This window comes from Crinia signifera, chromosome 1, assembly GCF_055691185.1.
Source record: "Crinia signifera chromosome 1, ASM5569118v1, whole genome shotgun sequence".
NCBI classification, from domain to species: domain Eukaryota; kingdom Metazoa; phylum Chordata; class Amphibia; order Anura; family Myobatrachidae; genus Crinia; species Crinia signifera.
In genome coordinates, this window is record NC_139217.1 from 359,916,612 (window position 1) to 359,934,998 (window position 18,387).

General features: G+C 44.6%; 1 protein-coding gene across 2 annotated transcripts in view; it reads right to left on the bottom strand.

Annotated features, from left to right (window-relative positions):
- ANKLE2 (ankyrin repeat and LEM domain containing 2) overlaps positions 1-13,062 on the bottom strand; it is a 49,490-nt gene extending 36,428 nt beyond the window's left edge. Inside the window, exons 1-2 of one of the 2 annotated variants that reach the window (XM_083149857.1) lie at positions 12,907-13,062; positions 6,823-7,248 (exon numbers count right to left, since the gene is read on the bottom strand). In XM_083149857.1, the coding sequence (XP_083005983.1) occupies positions 6,823-7,237 (415 nt within the window). In that variant the 5' untranslated portion in view covers positions 7,238-7,248; positions 12,907-13,062. The other variant, XM_083149848.1, reaches the window with a different exon arrangement.
- Positions 13,063-18,387: the final 5,325 nt, after the last annotated feature.

The following is an 18,387-nucleotide window of genomic DNA, read 5'->3' on the forward strand; positions in this document are numbered from 1 at the left end:
GCTTTGAAATAAGTTAGGGCGGTGAGCCTTAGGAGCCCACCCTCCCGTGTAAAGATTTAGTTACCATGAACCTAGGATTCATGGAGTTACTTCGGAAGTATGGTATACTAGTGATAATTTTGTTTTCCCCCTTTTCCCTCCCTTTTATTCCCTCTGACCTCCCACACCCCATCCATGTTGTAACTGAATGTGAATATCTGATAGAAATTAAGCCATTAACTTCTCACCATTGTTTTCCTATATAGAGTTTTCCTTGCAGAGATCTGACTGCAGCTGGCGCCTTGCTCACACAATTAAGAAGAGAAGATGTCCTTAAAACTGGGTAGTTGGAACGTTGGGGGCATCAACTCCCCCAAGAAACGTAAGAATATTTTGATTTATCTAAAAAAGCTGAAATTGGACGTGGCTCTTCTACAAGAGACGCATCTAACGGCCATAGAAACTGCTAAGTTGGGCACCATGGGATGGAAAGTGGTAGCGGCAGCCCCATACAATTCAAAGGCTAGGGGCCTGGCTGTTTTAGCTAGGTCACAGCTAACTATGACGGTGTCTAACGTGGTGGCAGATCCAGAGGGCAGATACCTGTTGTGTCATATGAGTGTAGATTCACAGACATTCGTGTGTATGACAGTGTACGCACCTAACGCATACTCCAAGCCATTCCTATTAAAAATAATCACATTACTTACACCGCATATGCATCTTCCAATAATTCTAGGTGGAGACCTTAATCTGATCACGTCACCGACATTAGATAGGCAAATACCAAACAAAAAGAGGCAAAAACTACCCAAATTCGGAATTGGGGAACTGGCAGCAAGCATGCAACTAATAGACTTATGGAGGACATTAAACCCCACTGACAGAGACTTCACTTGTCTCTCCGCAGCAACAGGCCAATTATCTAGAATTGATTATATACTACTGTCCCAGTCCCTCCTCCCTAAAGTTGAAGAAACCAAAATAGAGGCTATCACATTATCAGATCATGCTGTGATCTGGTTCCAAATGAAGTTATCCCAGGAGAGGTCATCATATATATCATGGCGATGCCCCGCCTCACTGGCCACATCAACAAAACTCAAAGAGAAAGTAAAAGTAGCATGGGAATCCTACCATGCGAACAACTTTGCCACTCTGGAATCGAATCCGGTCCTGTATTGGCAGGCTGCTAAAGCCACGGTAAGGGGAGAAATAATTTCATTCACTGCGTCACATAAACGTAAATTAACCAAAAATTATATAGATTCCCAAAGGGCTCTTACGGACTCATTCAATGAATTTAAATCCCATCCTTCCTTTGAATCAAGAGGTAAATATAATACTGCAAGATCCACCTATGAGGCATTACTGGCTCAAATGGAAGAGTGGTATTCATTTAGAAAGGACTCCCGATTCCATAAATACGGGAATAAATCCAGTAAATTGCTCTCTAACCTGTTACAGGGACAGAGACCCCCCTCGATCATCCATCCCCTCAAAAAACAAGACGCCTCAATGACCAAGGATAATAAAGAAATAGCGGCAGAACTACATAAATTTTATGAGTCACTATATGCCCAACCTTCATCCAATGTACCTCAGAGAGAGGCCTTCTGGGATAACCTACCCCTTCCCCAGATACACCCAGACATGAGAGCCAGGCTTACAACAGAGATAACGCAGGAGGAGGTGAGTGATGCAATAGCATCTTTGAAGCCGGGTAAGGCCCCAGGCCCAGATGGCTATACATCTGAATTTTATAAACTGTTACAGCCCACAATCACGCCATGCTTAGTGGCAGTCTTTAATAAAATCTTAAATTCCCCCTCAGTCCCTGAAGGATTTAACATGGCTAACATTAGGGTGTTGCCCAAACCGGGTAGGGACCTGACAGATCCAGCATCGTATAGGCCTATATCATTGCTTAATATAGACTATAAAATGTTAACTAAAATTCTGGCAGAACGCCTTAAAAAAATAGTTCCTACAATAGTTCACGAAGACCAAACGGGGTTTGTGATGGGGAGACAGTCGGTCATGAACATCAGGAGGGTCCTGGCGGTGGTGTGTGACTCCCAGTGTACCGTGTCGAACACATCAACAGCTATCTTATCATTAGACGCAGAAAAGGCCTTCGACATGGTGCACTGGGATCACCTTTTCTACACGTTGAGACGTTTCGGTTTCCCAGCCCTTTTCATAAATTGGCTAGACACACTATACAGGGGGTCCTCATCCAGGATCCTATGTAATGGGTCCATCTCTGACCCGTTCTGTATTCTCAGAGGAACCAGGCAGGGCTGCCCCATGTCCCCTCTCCTATTCGCATTGGCACTTGAACCCCTGGCGGTGTCGCTCCGCGAATCGCCGCTATACCAGGGGATAAACATAAGGGGAGTGGACATGAGGGTTGCACTATTCGCGGATGATATGTTACTATTTCTAGCACATCCTTCTCATTCACTACCTATAGCCATGGGGATAATAAAAAACTTTGGTACCTTTTCTGGCTACAAGGTCAATGTCAGTAAGTCAGAGCTCCTCCTTCTCAGAGGCCCAAAACCCGTTTTTGATAGGGACCCAGATCTTAGCACAATTAAGCAACAGCCATCTCATATTAAATATCTGGGAGTCCAAATACCCAACAACCCACAACAGCTGTATAAATTAAATTTCACCCCAGCCATGGCTAAAGCAAAACAAACCATGGAAAAATGGCAAGATTTACCATTATCAATGCTAGGCAGAATTGAGGTGATAAAAACCATTGTAATACCCAGATTACTATACCTCCTGCAACTGTTACCATTGAGGGTAACAAAACCAGACGTTAAACTTCTGATGGGACTATATACTAAATTTATATGGAAATCTGGCAAGCCACGTATTGCACTAGCCAAACTGCAGCTCCCAAAAAGTATGGGAGGGATGGGACTAACAGATTTATCCCGATATTCCACTGCACTTCTGTCAAGGTACGCCATGGATTGGTTGCTAGAGTCCAGTAAATTTACAATATATCCTCTAGATTGTGCCACTTTATACCCATACTCACCTGGAGCACTGCTGCACACTCCCAAGGCCCTTATCCCGAAAAATATATTACAAAATCTGATGTTCAGGGACACATATGCAGCTTGGGGGACATTATGCAAACAATTAAAAACCTCACCCCAGAGCACCAAATGGATACCCATATGGGGAAATCCCAGATTCACCCCGGGCATGGAGAACTCAAACTTTAAATACCTATTTCGGAGAGGCCTTAAACTAGCCTCCCAAACTTTTGACCCTGGGGGACAGATGCTATCTGTGTCTAAATTGAAGGCGCAATTTAATTTAAATGACTTCTGTATATTCCCATTAATACAACTGTCACACTTTGCCTCATCCATTAAAGAAGACCTAGTGACAACCCCCCAGATGCAGAAATTGTACACAATAGTAGAATGCTTTGAAAAACCAAATTTTAAAATTAAAAATCTGTACAATGAATTAACAATCCCCACTACCAGTAAATTAACAGAACAAACGAAAACGAAATGGCTTGGAGATTTGCCTTTATTGACTTCATGTGAGACACTCTTTAAATATTACGACAAAACACTGAAGATAGTGAGATCCTCTGTATTGCAGGAGACTCACGTCAGGATAATTCAACGGGCATATCTTTCTCCGTCACAAAGGAAACACTTTGTCCCAGACGAAACAGGTTCCTGTAAGAAATGCGCCATGTCCTCAGCCTCCTTCTTCCATAATGTTTGGTCATGTGGCCATATAAAAAGATTTTGGAACAAGGTGACTAACTACATCGCCGCCACGTTGGGCATCATGGTCACACCACACCCGTTTCCATTACTCTTTGCTAATTTTGATGTGTGGGAAATTCCATCACAGACCGCACATCTCATCCCTTTCCTGACCATGGTGGTCACTGCTGCAAAGAAACTCATCATGAAACATTGGATTGTTAAGACCTCACCTACCCTAAACTCTCTTATACGTTACCTACAACGTCTGATGAGATATGAAGTATACGATGCCCAGCTGCAGTCAATCTCCTCCACAAAACTCAGTGAAAGATGGGGCCCTCTTATGGAAGATGCAAGTAATGCATAAGCTAGAGACCCCAAAACAGGCGGAAACCCCAGAGCGGGGTAGATGCTCAGAAGAAATGTACAAACACATCAACAATTCCATAGGATAAGGTCAGCTTATGAAGAGATGGAGCTCTAAAAATGAGAGTTGCTTATATACTGTAAACTAGTTTATGAGGTTACTTCCCCATTCCCCCCTCTCCCCTCAGATCTACCTCCCCCCCTCCCTTTTCTTCTTTCTTCTTTCTTCATTCTATCTTCACCTCTCCCTTTTCCTCATTTATTTCTTTTTCTCTTTCTCTTTCATTTAACTGTCTGTCAAAAATGTTACAATTGTAAGTTAAATTATAGGTGGGAAATGCTCTTTCTAAGTATTACAGCATTTGGAGAGGAGATAATCCATTTTTGAAGCCGCAGTGTAACAACTGACACATAACGGGGCAGAAGCCCACTACTTAAAAACGGCTCTTCTGTTCGACTCTCATGAACGGAGGGTGGCAACACCCCAACTTTATCCCACTAATCACGGCTCCCCTTTTTGAGATGCCGTGACGATGTGTGAACATATAAGTTGGTAAATTCTTTCACGATTCGAGAAGTCGGACAACCAATAGAGTATGCTAGTCAATCCTCTCTGTTTTGCTGTCATGGAAAATTTGTTTTTATCCCATACGCATGATATGTAACATCTTGTTCAAAATGTGCACTGTTAACTATGTGGTATTCTAATGTTATTTGAAAGATTACATTGTTAAAAACCCAATAAATATATATTAAAAAAAAAAAAAAAAAAACAGTTTAGACTATTTCTATAAGTGCCAAGAGACGTCATAGCCAGGAGGAGTGTTCATCAGTCAGACACTGCAAGAAGTGTACTAATGTAGAAGTGAAAGAACATATCACTTGGATCGATTCGATCAACACAATAATCATTTCATTAAAGAGAGACTTTTAATAAAATGTGCATTCTTAATGGACTTCTGATTCATTAGTTCCTTGGACTAATTGTGTAAGGCTGGAAATTTCTAAAATCGGGGCTTGACAAACCCTGTGCGCCAAGGCCACCAGAGCTTTCTCCCTGGCGACCAGATACTGTGAGGGGTATGGCATGCCGTCTGCCGGGGAGATAAGTCAGCAGCAGAGGTCAGCAGCAGTGTGTCTCAGCTCCTGCCTATGCTTAAGGAGGCCGCATAGCTGAATGCTTACAGTAATGTGACCCTCTGCCGCCCTGGCAGCATATTGGAGATCCGGACCCCACCCGCAGCATCTCGTGCGCTGTTTATTCTGTTGTGTGTGTTTTTTTAGCCTTTTGGGGTCGGACAACCGCTTATTGCAGCTGCTAGTGAAGCAAAACGTGCCAAGCGCCTATTCCTCCTCTAAGGCGGAGGTTCTTTTTCAAATTTCCCCCTATGTCTGTTTTGCCTGCACAAGTTGTGTAGTGACCCTTATTTGAAATCCTAAATACTGCACCACTCTTCATAGCAAAATACCCCAGAGTGACACAACACAATAGAATACACACACACAGACACTGTACATACACAGGTTGAGTCTAACATACCCAAAATACTTGTTCTGTAACTTGAGGCATTTTGGATTTCAGTGTCACCATCTCAGTTTGTGTGTTGAGTCTCCCTAATTCATAAATGCTAGTTTTTGGCACATCGAGGCACAAACCTTCCTGTTTTTTAATGGCCCATGTGCCCAACAAAACCAAAAGAAGACATTGCTAACCAAGTCCTTGTCACCAACCTTAACACAAAACAAGCTATAAATTGGTTGCTGTGCAATCCTAATGCTATAAAACATGAATGCACATGATCTACAATTCAGGAGTTCACACCAATCTAGGAGACCGAGAAACTGTACAACCGTTATTATAAATAGAAAGGACTCCCAAATATCCAACTGCAACAGTTATTCCGCTTTCACACTGTAAAATGCAGGGTCGTAGCGGGACGTTAAAACAGTTCAGCCCCAGAGCGACCCTGCATTTTGCTCTCTTCAGACACCTTCATCAACCCAGCAATATTGCCGGGTTGCTGAAGCCGACACTGCTCCAAGCACTGCCTCCTCCATCAGTGCGAACAGAAACCGCTCGACCCAGTTAACCCATTCACACTGCACAGCAAGAAACCGGTAAGCCCTTTCAGATCACACCTATTACTGGGTCAAACCTGCATGAACCCGGTAATAAGGTCCGATCTGAAAGGGGTATTATTTAGTCTCATAAATTATCTGGTTCCTGTGATCTATCCCTGCTATTAAATGTATTATTATTCTAAAGGGAAAAATGCAAGAGGACACAGAACCCATGGGTTTTTAATATGGTTTAAGCACTTCCTTCACTTTTGGCCCCCATACACTATGCGATTTTGGCATTTCACCTGATTCCGACAGATAGGGCCGAGAAATCTGATAAAATCGTCCCAAACCGCATTTGTATGACATCCGATCTGATGAGTGGTCCCATGTGAATCAGTCATACCGGCAGCCTGTCCAAACTCTGACTCAGCTCCCCTCCTACCGGCAGGGAACAGTATTGCATGCAATAGGTCACATGCAGATGTATTGCTTATGATCCTGCCACCCGGGAAGGTCCCGGAGTTGGTCAAGGAGTATCGGATGGGTGTACACTGCTGCTACTTCTCACTGTAGTGTATGGCCACCTTAACCCTCAATGCCCAAGTTCCACCATTTTATCTACCCAAGTATCTATTCTAGAAAGAACAGGACAACTTACCATTTCTGACCTGTATCTCCTCATACATAGGGCACACAGCATAGAACATTGAGGGGTCATTAGAATGGGCCCCTGTGAAGATACGACCATCTACTGAACTCCCAGAGGCTGCAAAATTGCTTATGGACATGCTCTCTTCTAAAGGAGGGTTTAGCCCAACACTATACCCAAAGTCCCTGTCTTCAGAGCATTGGCTTGGCGCATTGTTTCTATAGTCATCTGTAGATTTTCCACAGGCTGAATTTAAGGTCTCCAAAGCGAACCCTTGCTGTTCCAGCAAAGTACGAGCTAGTTTCTTCTCAAACAAAAACCTAGTGGTTGCAGTGATAGGTCCACACTTTAATCCGGCCTTCAAGATCTCTTCCCGTAGCTCGTCCGCATGCAGCAGCTTCAGTTCACTTAGAATCTTTTCCATACTCTCGTCAGCTATGGGGAAAGTAAGGAGATTGACAGATTATAATTAGTAACAAGATTATTCTGCAGCAGCCTCTGCAATACAAACTGACAGGCTTTTGCAAATGCCCCCCCCCACACACACACACAATATTAACGGATTCAGTATTGAATCCCGGCGGTCGGGATCCCGGCGTTCAGAATCCCGACAGCCGAAATGCCGACAAGGGGGGGACGTGGATCGCCCCCCCTTGCGGGCTCGCTGCGCTCGCCACGCAGCGGGCCCGGTGCCTCGCTACGCTCGGCACACTAATTTATTCTCCCTCCAGGGGTGTCGTGGACACCCACGGAGGGAGAAAGTGTCGGGATTTCGGCGGTCGGGATTCCGGCGTCGGGATTCTGAACGCCGGGATCTTAACTGCATCCCATATTAACACTAGATTTACTATTGTCCCACAAATTTCTACTTTCCGAAAACAAAAATCGAGCAATGTCAACAGACTAAAAAATAATAATAATCATCTTTCGGGCGGTGCAATTATTAATGGCTACCCAACATAGCAATTCAATTGTTCCAGGCACCAATTATCATATTTGTTGCACCCAAATAGATGGGGATTAGTGGCATATTGTATATAAACTCATCTAAAGTCCTAGGGGCCCTTTTACTATGGGAACGTATATACAATGCAATCTGGGCAAGATCTACTGCCCAGAATCGCATTGCAATAGGTGTTCCTTTTCAGAATATATGTTCCTGGGGCTCAGCAAGGAGACTGTCACTGCGATCTGCTGTGCCGGGGGTCTGCACCCGTGCAGTCAGTGCTGATCCCAGCTGCACTGAGGTAAGTAGCCCATAGGCTACTAGCATCTTAAAATGGCAGTATACCTGATATGATGCTGCCTGATATTAGTACATCGGGCAGCATCACGAGAAACCTATGGGGGATGCAGCTGCCAGCTGGGAAGGAGATTTCTTCTGTGGTCCCTCCTAGTTACATTCCGGGGATACTTAATATTTGCGGCTAACCTAGTGACAAATATTACATAGTAAAGGAGTCCCCTAGCCACAGCATTTTCCCACACTTCTGAGGTTATCAAGGATAACGTACACAAGATAGCATATAAGCTATTAAGATGGTATTTTATATGGGGGTTTATAATGAACAGCCAGGTTAGGATTTGTTCACATTAGTGGTAGTACCAATAATACTAGATAAATGTCCAACAATTATGATATATATATAGATATAGATAGATAGATATATTTCATAAAACAGCGATTGGTTACAGAAGGGACTACTAGTTTAAGAAACCCAATAATTTTAATTAACATAATGGTGAACAGCATTTTGATTAGTGTTATTAGGGGAAACATGTAATTGGAGACACCCCTTCGTGTCACACAGGTTCTAGAAGAATATACTATTTCTGCATAACAGTACTGTGCTGCACAATCATCTCAAAACATAGGGCCCAAATCTCTCACAGCAGAAATCTCATACCTCAAACAATCGGTACTTGTTTCCTAGCACGGTGCCACCGATTTTAATTGTATGCAATCGGGTTGCAAAAATTGGGTCAATCGCATTGCATGCAACCAAATTGCATGCAATGCTATTGACCCAACCGACCCGATTTTTTATATTGGAACCAATGTTAAATGGTCCCTGAGACCCGATTTTACATTGGCCCCAATGTTAAATGCCCCCCAGACCCCATTTTCCATTCTATGCCCCCCCATTGTTAACGCCACGTTCAACGTCAACCCGAAGCGTGGCAAGCGCGGCGGTACGCATCCTCCTACTTTTTCATACCCTCACTATCCACGTCGGCGTGGAGTTGAATTTATATAGTGTGGCGAGCGCAGGTATTACACGTGCGCTCGCCACGCTTAGGGCTCGGTGGCTCGCCACACTATATAAATTCAACTCCACGCCGACGTGGATAGTGGGGGGTATGAAAAGGTCGGAGGACGCGAACCGCTGCGCTCGCCACGCTTCGGGTTGGCGTTCACAATGGGGGGGGGGGGGGGGGGGGGGGGGGAGCATTTGACATTGTATACCCACCCTGATGGGTAATTTCTATAAAAAATTGGGTATGGGGGGGGGGGGGGGGCATTTAACATTGGTTCCTATGTAAAATTGGGTCCATTGCATTGGTTGCATTGCATGCCATTATAATGGCATACAATGGACCCGATTTTACATAGGAATTTAACATTACATACAATGCTTACAATGGTATGGGGGGGCCATTTAACATCGTTTCCTATGTAAAATCGGGTCCATCGAGTTGGTTGCATTGTATGCCATCAAAAAAAGCCCGAAATCGGGTTGTCGGGTCCCACCGCATACCTTAAGTTAAGGTATGCGATGGGACCCGATGGGCGCCGTGCTAGGAAACAAGTACCTAACAATCTGATTACTGGTATGTTGCTGTAATGTAACAATTATAAATGAGTTTAAAGTCTCCGTTACTGAAACCAATTCACAGCTTGAGACACAAAGCCTGTCACGACAACATGTTTAAAAATAGAGAACGCACGCTATGAGTCACACTTGGTAAGGGTGAAGCATTCCTGAACGGCATGGAGGCGGCTTATGCCAAAGTACCGATCTTAAAATAATGCACTATAAACAGCCAACAGAAAAAAGTTCCATAGCAGAGCATAACAGGCTGGTACTGCGGGTAAAGGTTTATTTTACATGGGATTATGAGGATTTAGATTAGACGCAGAAGAATGGAATTTTGCTTCCAAATTAACTACACTTAAAATTAGATTATATCTTCATTTACTGTAGGAAGTGTCTATTCGTAAAATATGCAATTTAACATGGGAATAGGCCCTCATAACAAAATTTTGATACATACAACTAAACATTATTTTACCTATCAGGGATTCACATATCATTATAGCATGATAAATACAACAACTGGATGTTAAAAGATACACAATTGGGAAGACAACACTTTATATAGCATGACCATATAAAATCAGTACAACATAGTATAATAAGTGCCTTATGAGGACATCAAGTGGGAGATGTACTGGAGTATTGAATACCGATTATATAGAGAGATAAATTACTGATTCTACTTAAATAACTGCGCAATTGGTGTCAATGTGATAAACACACCTTTAAGGAGCCCATACACGCTCCGTTGTGGTCCGGCTCCGTTCTGTACTGTACTCCCGCGCATCACATTGTACGGTAAAAAAGAGTATGTGCTGCACATACTTTTTGTACTAGCTACACATCGTATCGGATCGCAGTGCATGCAAAATTCATGCACAAGGCATGCGACTCGATATGATGTGTACTTTAAAAGTATATAAAGGAGCGTGTATGGGCTCCTTTAGTGTTATTTGTAGTAACTTAAAAGATATATTACCATATACAAAACAAATTTCTCTAACTACATCAAACCCCTAGCCAGAGTGCTTGCTGTTTCTCATTCAGCTTTTTACCAAATGGTTTAGTAAACAAATTGCATTAACTACTTTAAAAAAGGAGACGTGGAACGGTTAGGATGAAGAAAAATGCTGCTTTGCCAGTGGTCCTCCTGCTATTCCCGATGTCTGGCCATGGGTGTAATGAGGAATACTAAAGCAGCTTAGTGCAGTGGTCAGGGAACTCGGTCCTCATTACCCCACACAGTGCATGTTTTGCTGGTAACCCAGCAGGTGCACAGGTGTACTAATTACTCACAGACACATATTATAAGGTCCGCAGGTGGAGTTAATTATTTCACTTGTGATTCTGTGAGGAGACCTGCAAAACATGCACTGCGTGAGGTAATGAGGACTGAGTTCCCTGACCACTGGCTTAGTGTAATGTGCAAGCGACAATGCAACTTAAAATCAATTTTATTACACTAGCCTCAGGAGGAACTGTAAGGAGTGCCCAAGGAAGATTGTCGCGCAGTGCAAATGAATGAAGTTTCTATAGTCATTTTGATCTTGCACGCACACAAGCACACAAACACACACACGACCATCTGCAGTCATCTTCCACATACAATGATCTAAAGGCAGACAATGGTTTTTAGGGTTTGGGACCAAATGTTTGACTATAATTTGTTCTCATAAGGATCAATTCTATTCTCTGCGCTGTGAATACTGCTGGCAGAGAGCTACCTATGCTATCCTAATAATGCTGGATACTCGCTGGTGTTTTGTCACTAGTACAGGCATTTTCGGACATAAGATCCCTCCAGCGATGCTGTTTGCGCCAGTTTGGTCAGGTTTTAGGAATGGGGCAAGCAGAAATCTACTAGTGGGCCAATTGGAACAGTGCTGGAAGCTCTCTAAAAATCAAAGGTTCAAAGGGCCGGACCATAGAGCCACACCTCCCCTAGATAGGAACTGTAGTCCATGACAGAAAAGAAAAGTTTAAAGGGGTGAACTGTGAATTACAATGTATTCCTACCCAATGAAAAAGCAGTGTGCAACCAAACATGTGATGCTACTGTGCTACGAGCTTAAGTCTACGATAGTGGGACGAAAACTGCCTTAGAATACGTAGCACTCCCAAGGTCTTTGCTCTTGGGACACTTCTTGCCAGGCTTTTGTGCCCTGTCAGCCTTCTGACCACTGGACCATGACAGTCATCCATTACAGAATATACTAAAACTACTTAAAAAGTACTAAAGAAACACATTTTACAAGCCTTACAAAATCATACACCAAAACATTATGTGAAAACTGCTGTAAAACACTGTATAAAAGTAGAAAATGATGCTGTCCATCTTGTATTGAACTAGACAGCCGAAATACTGTACAAGGATGAAGACTTAATAGGATGTCATTTCAATTTTATTACATCATTCATCAATTTCATAGAACTTATTTTTGTCTAGAAGGTACAGGGACAGGATTATTATAGAGACAGCATACCACTGCCATGCAGGGAATAAAGAGTTGATTACAGCAGACAATTGGTACTAGGTTATTATTATTTTTGTTAGCATAAGTGTGGTGACAGGGTCACATATGTTATTCTGTCAAACACCACACAAGCTTGGTTTCCCTTGACAGAAGCACAAGTGTTGTAGCTGTTTATTAGATGTACAGAAGCGGCTAACAAGCGGGGCTATTATAGCTGATGCGCATACAGAGGGAGGTTAGTGCAGCACTTCTCACCTAGCAGCACCCCCCAGCCGGGCCGTGGGGGCCAGGGAGGTGGCTCCGGGGAAGGCTGCTTCCAGAGTCTCCTCTCCGCCAGGCGGCACAGCCAGCCCACCACAGCCACCAGCACACAGGCCAGGAGGACCTGCAGCCCCGCTCCATAGTCCCATCCGGGCAGGATCTCAAAGACGGACATCTCCCGGGGACGAGCTTCAAGAACGACCAGCTATCCCGTTCCCTCTCGGCTAACCCTCAGCTCCCCCTTGTATAGGCACCGGTCACTGGCTCCGCCTGTGGCAGCGTCTCCCAGTAGGGGAACGTACTAAAAGGGTCTCCTGCTCAAATAAGCAGCTCTACCCCAGCACACCCAGATGCCTCATCCCCTGCCGGCGCTCTCCGGGTTCTCCCGCTTTCCCGTAGCCTTAGCGACTATGTCCCGCTCTCCCTGCCTCCGGCACTGTGTCCCCGCTCTCCTGGGCCGCTGCTACTTTCACAGCATGAAATACGTGCTGCACACCAAACATGACAGAACCATCCTCAGTGTCACGGAACCGCCCTACCTCCTCCTCCGCCTTATGTAGGATCCACCCGAGACCACAGTGCAACACGCGTGCGACACTTCCGGTCCGGCCTGACAGGACCCCGCTGCCCGGCAACGGGGCTGCCCACAGCGCGCCTGAGTTCGCTGTCAACGAGTAGGAGCCTTTGCAGCACTGTGTTATGCTTTGTAAATGTCACCACCACCGGGCATGTGCACTGCGCGCGCACAGGACTGGGAGCACAGTGACGCCGATAGGAGCATCACCGTCACCATAGGAACTAGCGTTTAAAAAGGATTGGTTGTTTTTTTCCCAGGGTTGCATTTGTCCGAATAAATGTTTAGGGATTATGCCATTGTTGGTTACTGAACCATCTGATGTCACATCACCGCCTCTTGCATCTAGACCAGGAATTATCAAACTCAGTCCTCAAGACCCCACACAGTTCGTGTTTTCCAAGTCACCCACAGGTGGAAATGTGAGAGCACTGTGGGTGTGGCTTGGCACCAATCCCTGCATTTACTCAACTTGCCATCCTCCATCTCTCACCTTCGATGGTCCTAGTACTCCTCTCTCGCGCTCTGCTAGACTCCGATGCTCTGGTTGTCCACCATTATGGCCAACATCCAGGGCACGCCCTGTTAGGGTATGATGCGGGTTGCTACTATCACGTGTACTTAGGCCATGGTGGTCCTTGAGAGGATCGGGGCAGGGTGGCTCTCGAGGTTAAAGATCTGTACTGGCACCATTCAGCCTCTGACAATGGCAAGGGCACAGGTCACCAAGAGGCCAGCCTCTGCTTGTTGAGACCAACATGGCCCGATGAGTACTTCCTTCCCTTCCAATCGGCGCTGTAACCGCACTGGCAAGTCCAGTATCACCTCCTGCCTAGCAGGAATTTTCAATTTCTGTTTGGACCGAAATGGTATGGCAAATCAGTCCCTTGCTCTCAGCAGGCCCTGGCTCTTCACACAGCTGTACCACCCTCTGGAGGACTTGACAGGATTCTGAACTCTGTGGTGTTTCCAGTAGCAAGGGCCCTTTTCCTGGACCGGATTACTGGGCTATGTGCCAACTCCTCCCCAGCAACTACCATGATAACTTTCCTGCCCAGGGCTTGGTTATATAGTTCTACTTCAATCCATACCACCCCTACAATGGGGATGGGGTGGTTGTTGGCATCCTTGAGGGTCATCCCAATTCCCAATGCTGGTCTGGGTCAGGTGGGCGTAATGTTCCTGGATGCGCTATTCGAACATGTTGACACCTGCGAGCCGTTTTCAAGAGGCACCACTGATCCTTTCCCAGTAATCGGGCTATTACGGTAGTGCACTCTGCAATTAGGTCCGAGGAGTGGTTGATGTCCACATGCTCAAACTTCTTCCTAGTGGTTTGGACTGCAAACGCAAGGGAGGTTAGTTTAAAGGCCTCCTGCGGGAGTTCCCATACCGCCTTCCAACAGGGCATTCCCGGGGCGAAGTGCGCAGTTTGGCCACACTCCCAACACCTAGGTTCTTGGGCTTCCCTCCTCCGAGATCCGCCAGGCCCCTGGTTCAGACCTCCACTCTGGCCCGCCGTTCCTCAAATTGGTCTGCCCGCAGAGCCATCTCGGCTAGCTGTCCTTGCCTTTGTCACAACACAACGGTGAGTTGGTCTTCGCTGGGGCCCAGTGGGGTAGCGTCGGAGCTGGGGGAAAGATCCGGTGTGGCTACGGTGTAGGCGCTGCCACGAGCGCCTAGTCCTTGGCCAAGGCCCAGGTAAGCACCTCATGTAGCGTCAGTCCGGGCATCCTTTCAATCCGGGCTTGGAGGTGGTTTATCAGCCCTGCCATGAGAAGGCTGCGCAAGGCGCGGTCCGGGGTGCCACTCAGTAGCTTTTCATCCTCCCAGGCCCTTGCTTCTTCCATGCATTCCTGGAGGGCATTTGCAAACTGGGAGATACTCTCTTCCTCTCGCTGCACCCGGGCGAACAGACGTTTTTGGAGACTCGTGGTCATGGCCTTCTCTTTGCAGAACGATTTGAGGATCGTGAATACCTTTGTGATGTCAGTCCTCTGGTCATTCGGCTAGCGCAGCAGGGTCCTCTTGGTGTTGTAGGGTATCGAGGGCCAGATCCACCTGTTCGGCCATCGAACATTATCCGGCGGCCCCGATGGGTAGCCTGGAGCGTGGGCAGCTGCTACTGCCCTCGTCAGGTCGGACGCTGCGGTTGCGGCGGGTGGGCTGATGGTGTCCATTGCGCTAGGACAATCAAATCCTTCCGACTGCCTGAAGAACTCATGTCAACAAAAAAACATGAAAAACTCATGTTGACCTATTTATAACGCGTGTCGACCTTTTGACTGTGACCAATAGTAGTCAACCTATTTATTATCAACTCTATGACCCATAACCATACAGGATAACTATCTGAACAACCTGCCTGCAAAATCCCTAATCTCAGCAATAGTGCAAGAAGGCTTTGGGTAGACAATAAAGATCCTGCACACAATACTACAAAGTAGCTAGAGAGTACTAGTAGCCACTTAACCTCAATGTGAATAAACCCATATATAACAAACGTAAGCCACAATGCCACAGAAAGCGGATTGTGCCATTATTTTATCTCTAACAAATGCCTTATCTCTGCCCCTGTATTTTGTCCCCCCAGTCTAATGAATCAGACGCTTCCAGCTGAATAAAACAGTGCTGAAGAGATTCCCCATAGCCTACTAAGGAGGTATGGGTGCACTTAGTAAGAGTGACACTAGCAGCAGTGTCTGTAATGATGTTTTTTCACTGCCAGCACACTGTCACAGCCAAATGAACAGCCTCAAACAGCAGAGTAGCACCTGCTGAAGCCACAGAGACCCCTGAGGGAAGAGGCAGAAACGCCTGGAGTGGAACTCATCATCACTTGGAGTATGATAAAGTACAACACACAAGTTCCTTTAATTTTCCAAAAACAGTCTATAACGTGACAGTTCGGAGAGGATTTGCTGGTACTTCATCTCTCTCCAAGCGTTGATGCATATGCCTCTGGTCATAGACCTAAAGGGCACCTTGCACAACCCCAGAAAATGTAAGGATCGTGAGGGTGATTCTGGTTGGTTTGCAAAAGCAAACTCCTGCTTTAATGGACAAAACCATGTGCACTACAGGTGGGGCAGATGTAACATGTGCTGAGAGAGTTACATTTGGGTGGGATGTGTTCAAACTGAAATCTAAATTGCAGTGTTAGAATAAAGGTGCGTACACACGAACAGATTTTTCTGTCTGATCTATCTGGTGGGAACAAAAACCTGGAAATGTATGGGAGCAAATGACAATCAAAAATTGTTCCCAAACACTTGAAAACAGACAGTGATCAGTCAGACAAATTGTTTAATCATTCTGATAAAACACATTTTTCAAAGCATATATATTTTTTTCTGTTTTCCTGCATTTGGGTGGAAATTTTTGATTGTCCTATCCTCCCATACATTTCCAGGTTTTTGTTCCCACCAGATAGATCAGACAGAAAAATCTGTGCGTGTGTAGACACCTTAAAGCAGCTAGTATTTATCCTGCACAGAAACAAAATAACTCAATCAAATGTAACTATATATGCACATGTTACATCTGCTCCACCTGCAGTGCACATGGTTTTACTTATGCAAACCAACAAGAATAACCCCCAGTATCTGAGGTGTAGTTTGTGGCCGCTCTTACCTGACTCAGTACTTCCTCATGTCCTGGCATGACAGAGCTGCCAGATTACAGATTTGCCTGTCAATAGGGGGTGAAATATAACAAGGTAATATAGGGCTAGAGGGGCAGAGCTGTCTGTGAAATAGAAACTCATATAGGCAATCCAAAATATAGCTTAAAATGGTCAAAATCAAGCTCAAATCAAATTTCAATAGTAAAATTAGAAAGTATTTTCACAGTATCGAAGTTCCATAGTCTTTCCAACAAAGATCTTCAGATCAAGCCCTATTTTCTAACTTTCTCTCCATATATATTTTACCGGGTATGGGTCATAGGGTCAACAGCACTAAGGTCAACACGCATTGGGTCAACCACTGAAGGTCGAAATGTGCCAAGATAGACAGATCATTAGGTCGATATGGGCTAGGTCGACAGTCAAAGAGTCGACCTAGCTGAATGTCAACACAGTTGACATGGACACCGTATCAGTGCACCGCTGCACTCACCATGCTTCAGAAGATATGATGGAGAAGACTTCTTTGTTGAGGTAGAAGGAGAGAAGGAGCACAAGGTGGGAAGGCTGGAAGCAGCAGAGTTGCTGAGGGCAGGTGGGAGGAAAAGATTTCATGGCGAATTATTTCAATTTTAGAGGAGAAGGAGAAAAACTCAGTGGGAGTGAGAGAGGATGAAAGGAGAGTAGTATGGGAGCAAAGGAGAGTATTAATAGTATCAAAGAGGCTGGGACTGGAGAACTGAGAAGAGATAAAATTACTGGAAAAAAAAAAATTGCTTGGCAATGGAAAGGGCAGAGCGGTGGGCAGAGAAAATAAACTTGAAACTGAGAAAATGTGCCAGAGCATGAGTTTTCCTCCAGTGGCGAGTGAGCATGTTTGCAGAAACTGGGTCATTTTGGAGTACCGGGGTTGGGGTTTACAACAAAGGAGGGGAATAGAGGAGACAGGAGCAACAGAATCAAGTGCGGATGTAAAGGTGGAGTTAGCCTCGTTGGGACAGGCTATGGCGGATATAGGAGAAATACGGGTATTGACTAAGGATAGGATGATAGATTGCGTCCGCTGAGGGGGGAGGGGAAGAGAGCAGATGGTAGACAGAGAGCGGGAAGGGGGAGTTGAAGAATGCTATATTTAACTTATAACTACAAAGTAATTGGATCAAGAACTCTGTAAGTCATCATACATTTAACTTTTGCAGTCTTTCATACAGAAACTAATCTTTGATCAATAAAGCATAAACCAGTACTACTGTATGATGTATATATAAACAATGTTGCAACACTGTAACAAAAATAGTTTATTGCACAAAAAAAATCCAACATATTTGAAATAACTTTATATCATATGCACATGCTTTACACTGCATTATAGTATATACAGTTTTAACAATTGAAAAAGTTGTAACTTCATATTATGTAGATATATATATCACGTTATAATACATTTTCTTAAGATACATTTTATTCTATTAATAAAATCACATTAAACATTGCTAAAGAAACAAATCCATATTCTTACAATAAATACTCAAGCAAATCACCCAAATTAACCAATATATTCCACATACTTTCATATTAGCACAAACCATAAGACTGTCCAAAATTCTACCAATGCTCTGCAATTCATCTTACACAAAAATATTCTGCATAATAGCAAATGTCTTTATGTTTTAGAGAAATAGTCTCTTGGCAGATTTCACTTCCAGGCAAATATAAACTTGTCAGTATATCGAAGTATCTCCAACTGAAGAAAGGGAGGGCACTTTACTAACTTCATAAACCTATTTCGCTGCCAAATGCTTAGTTCTGAGGGCTAGCTCA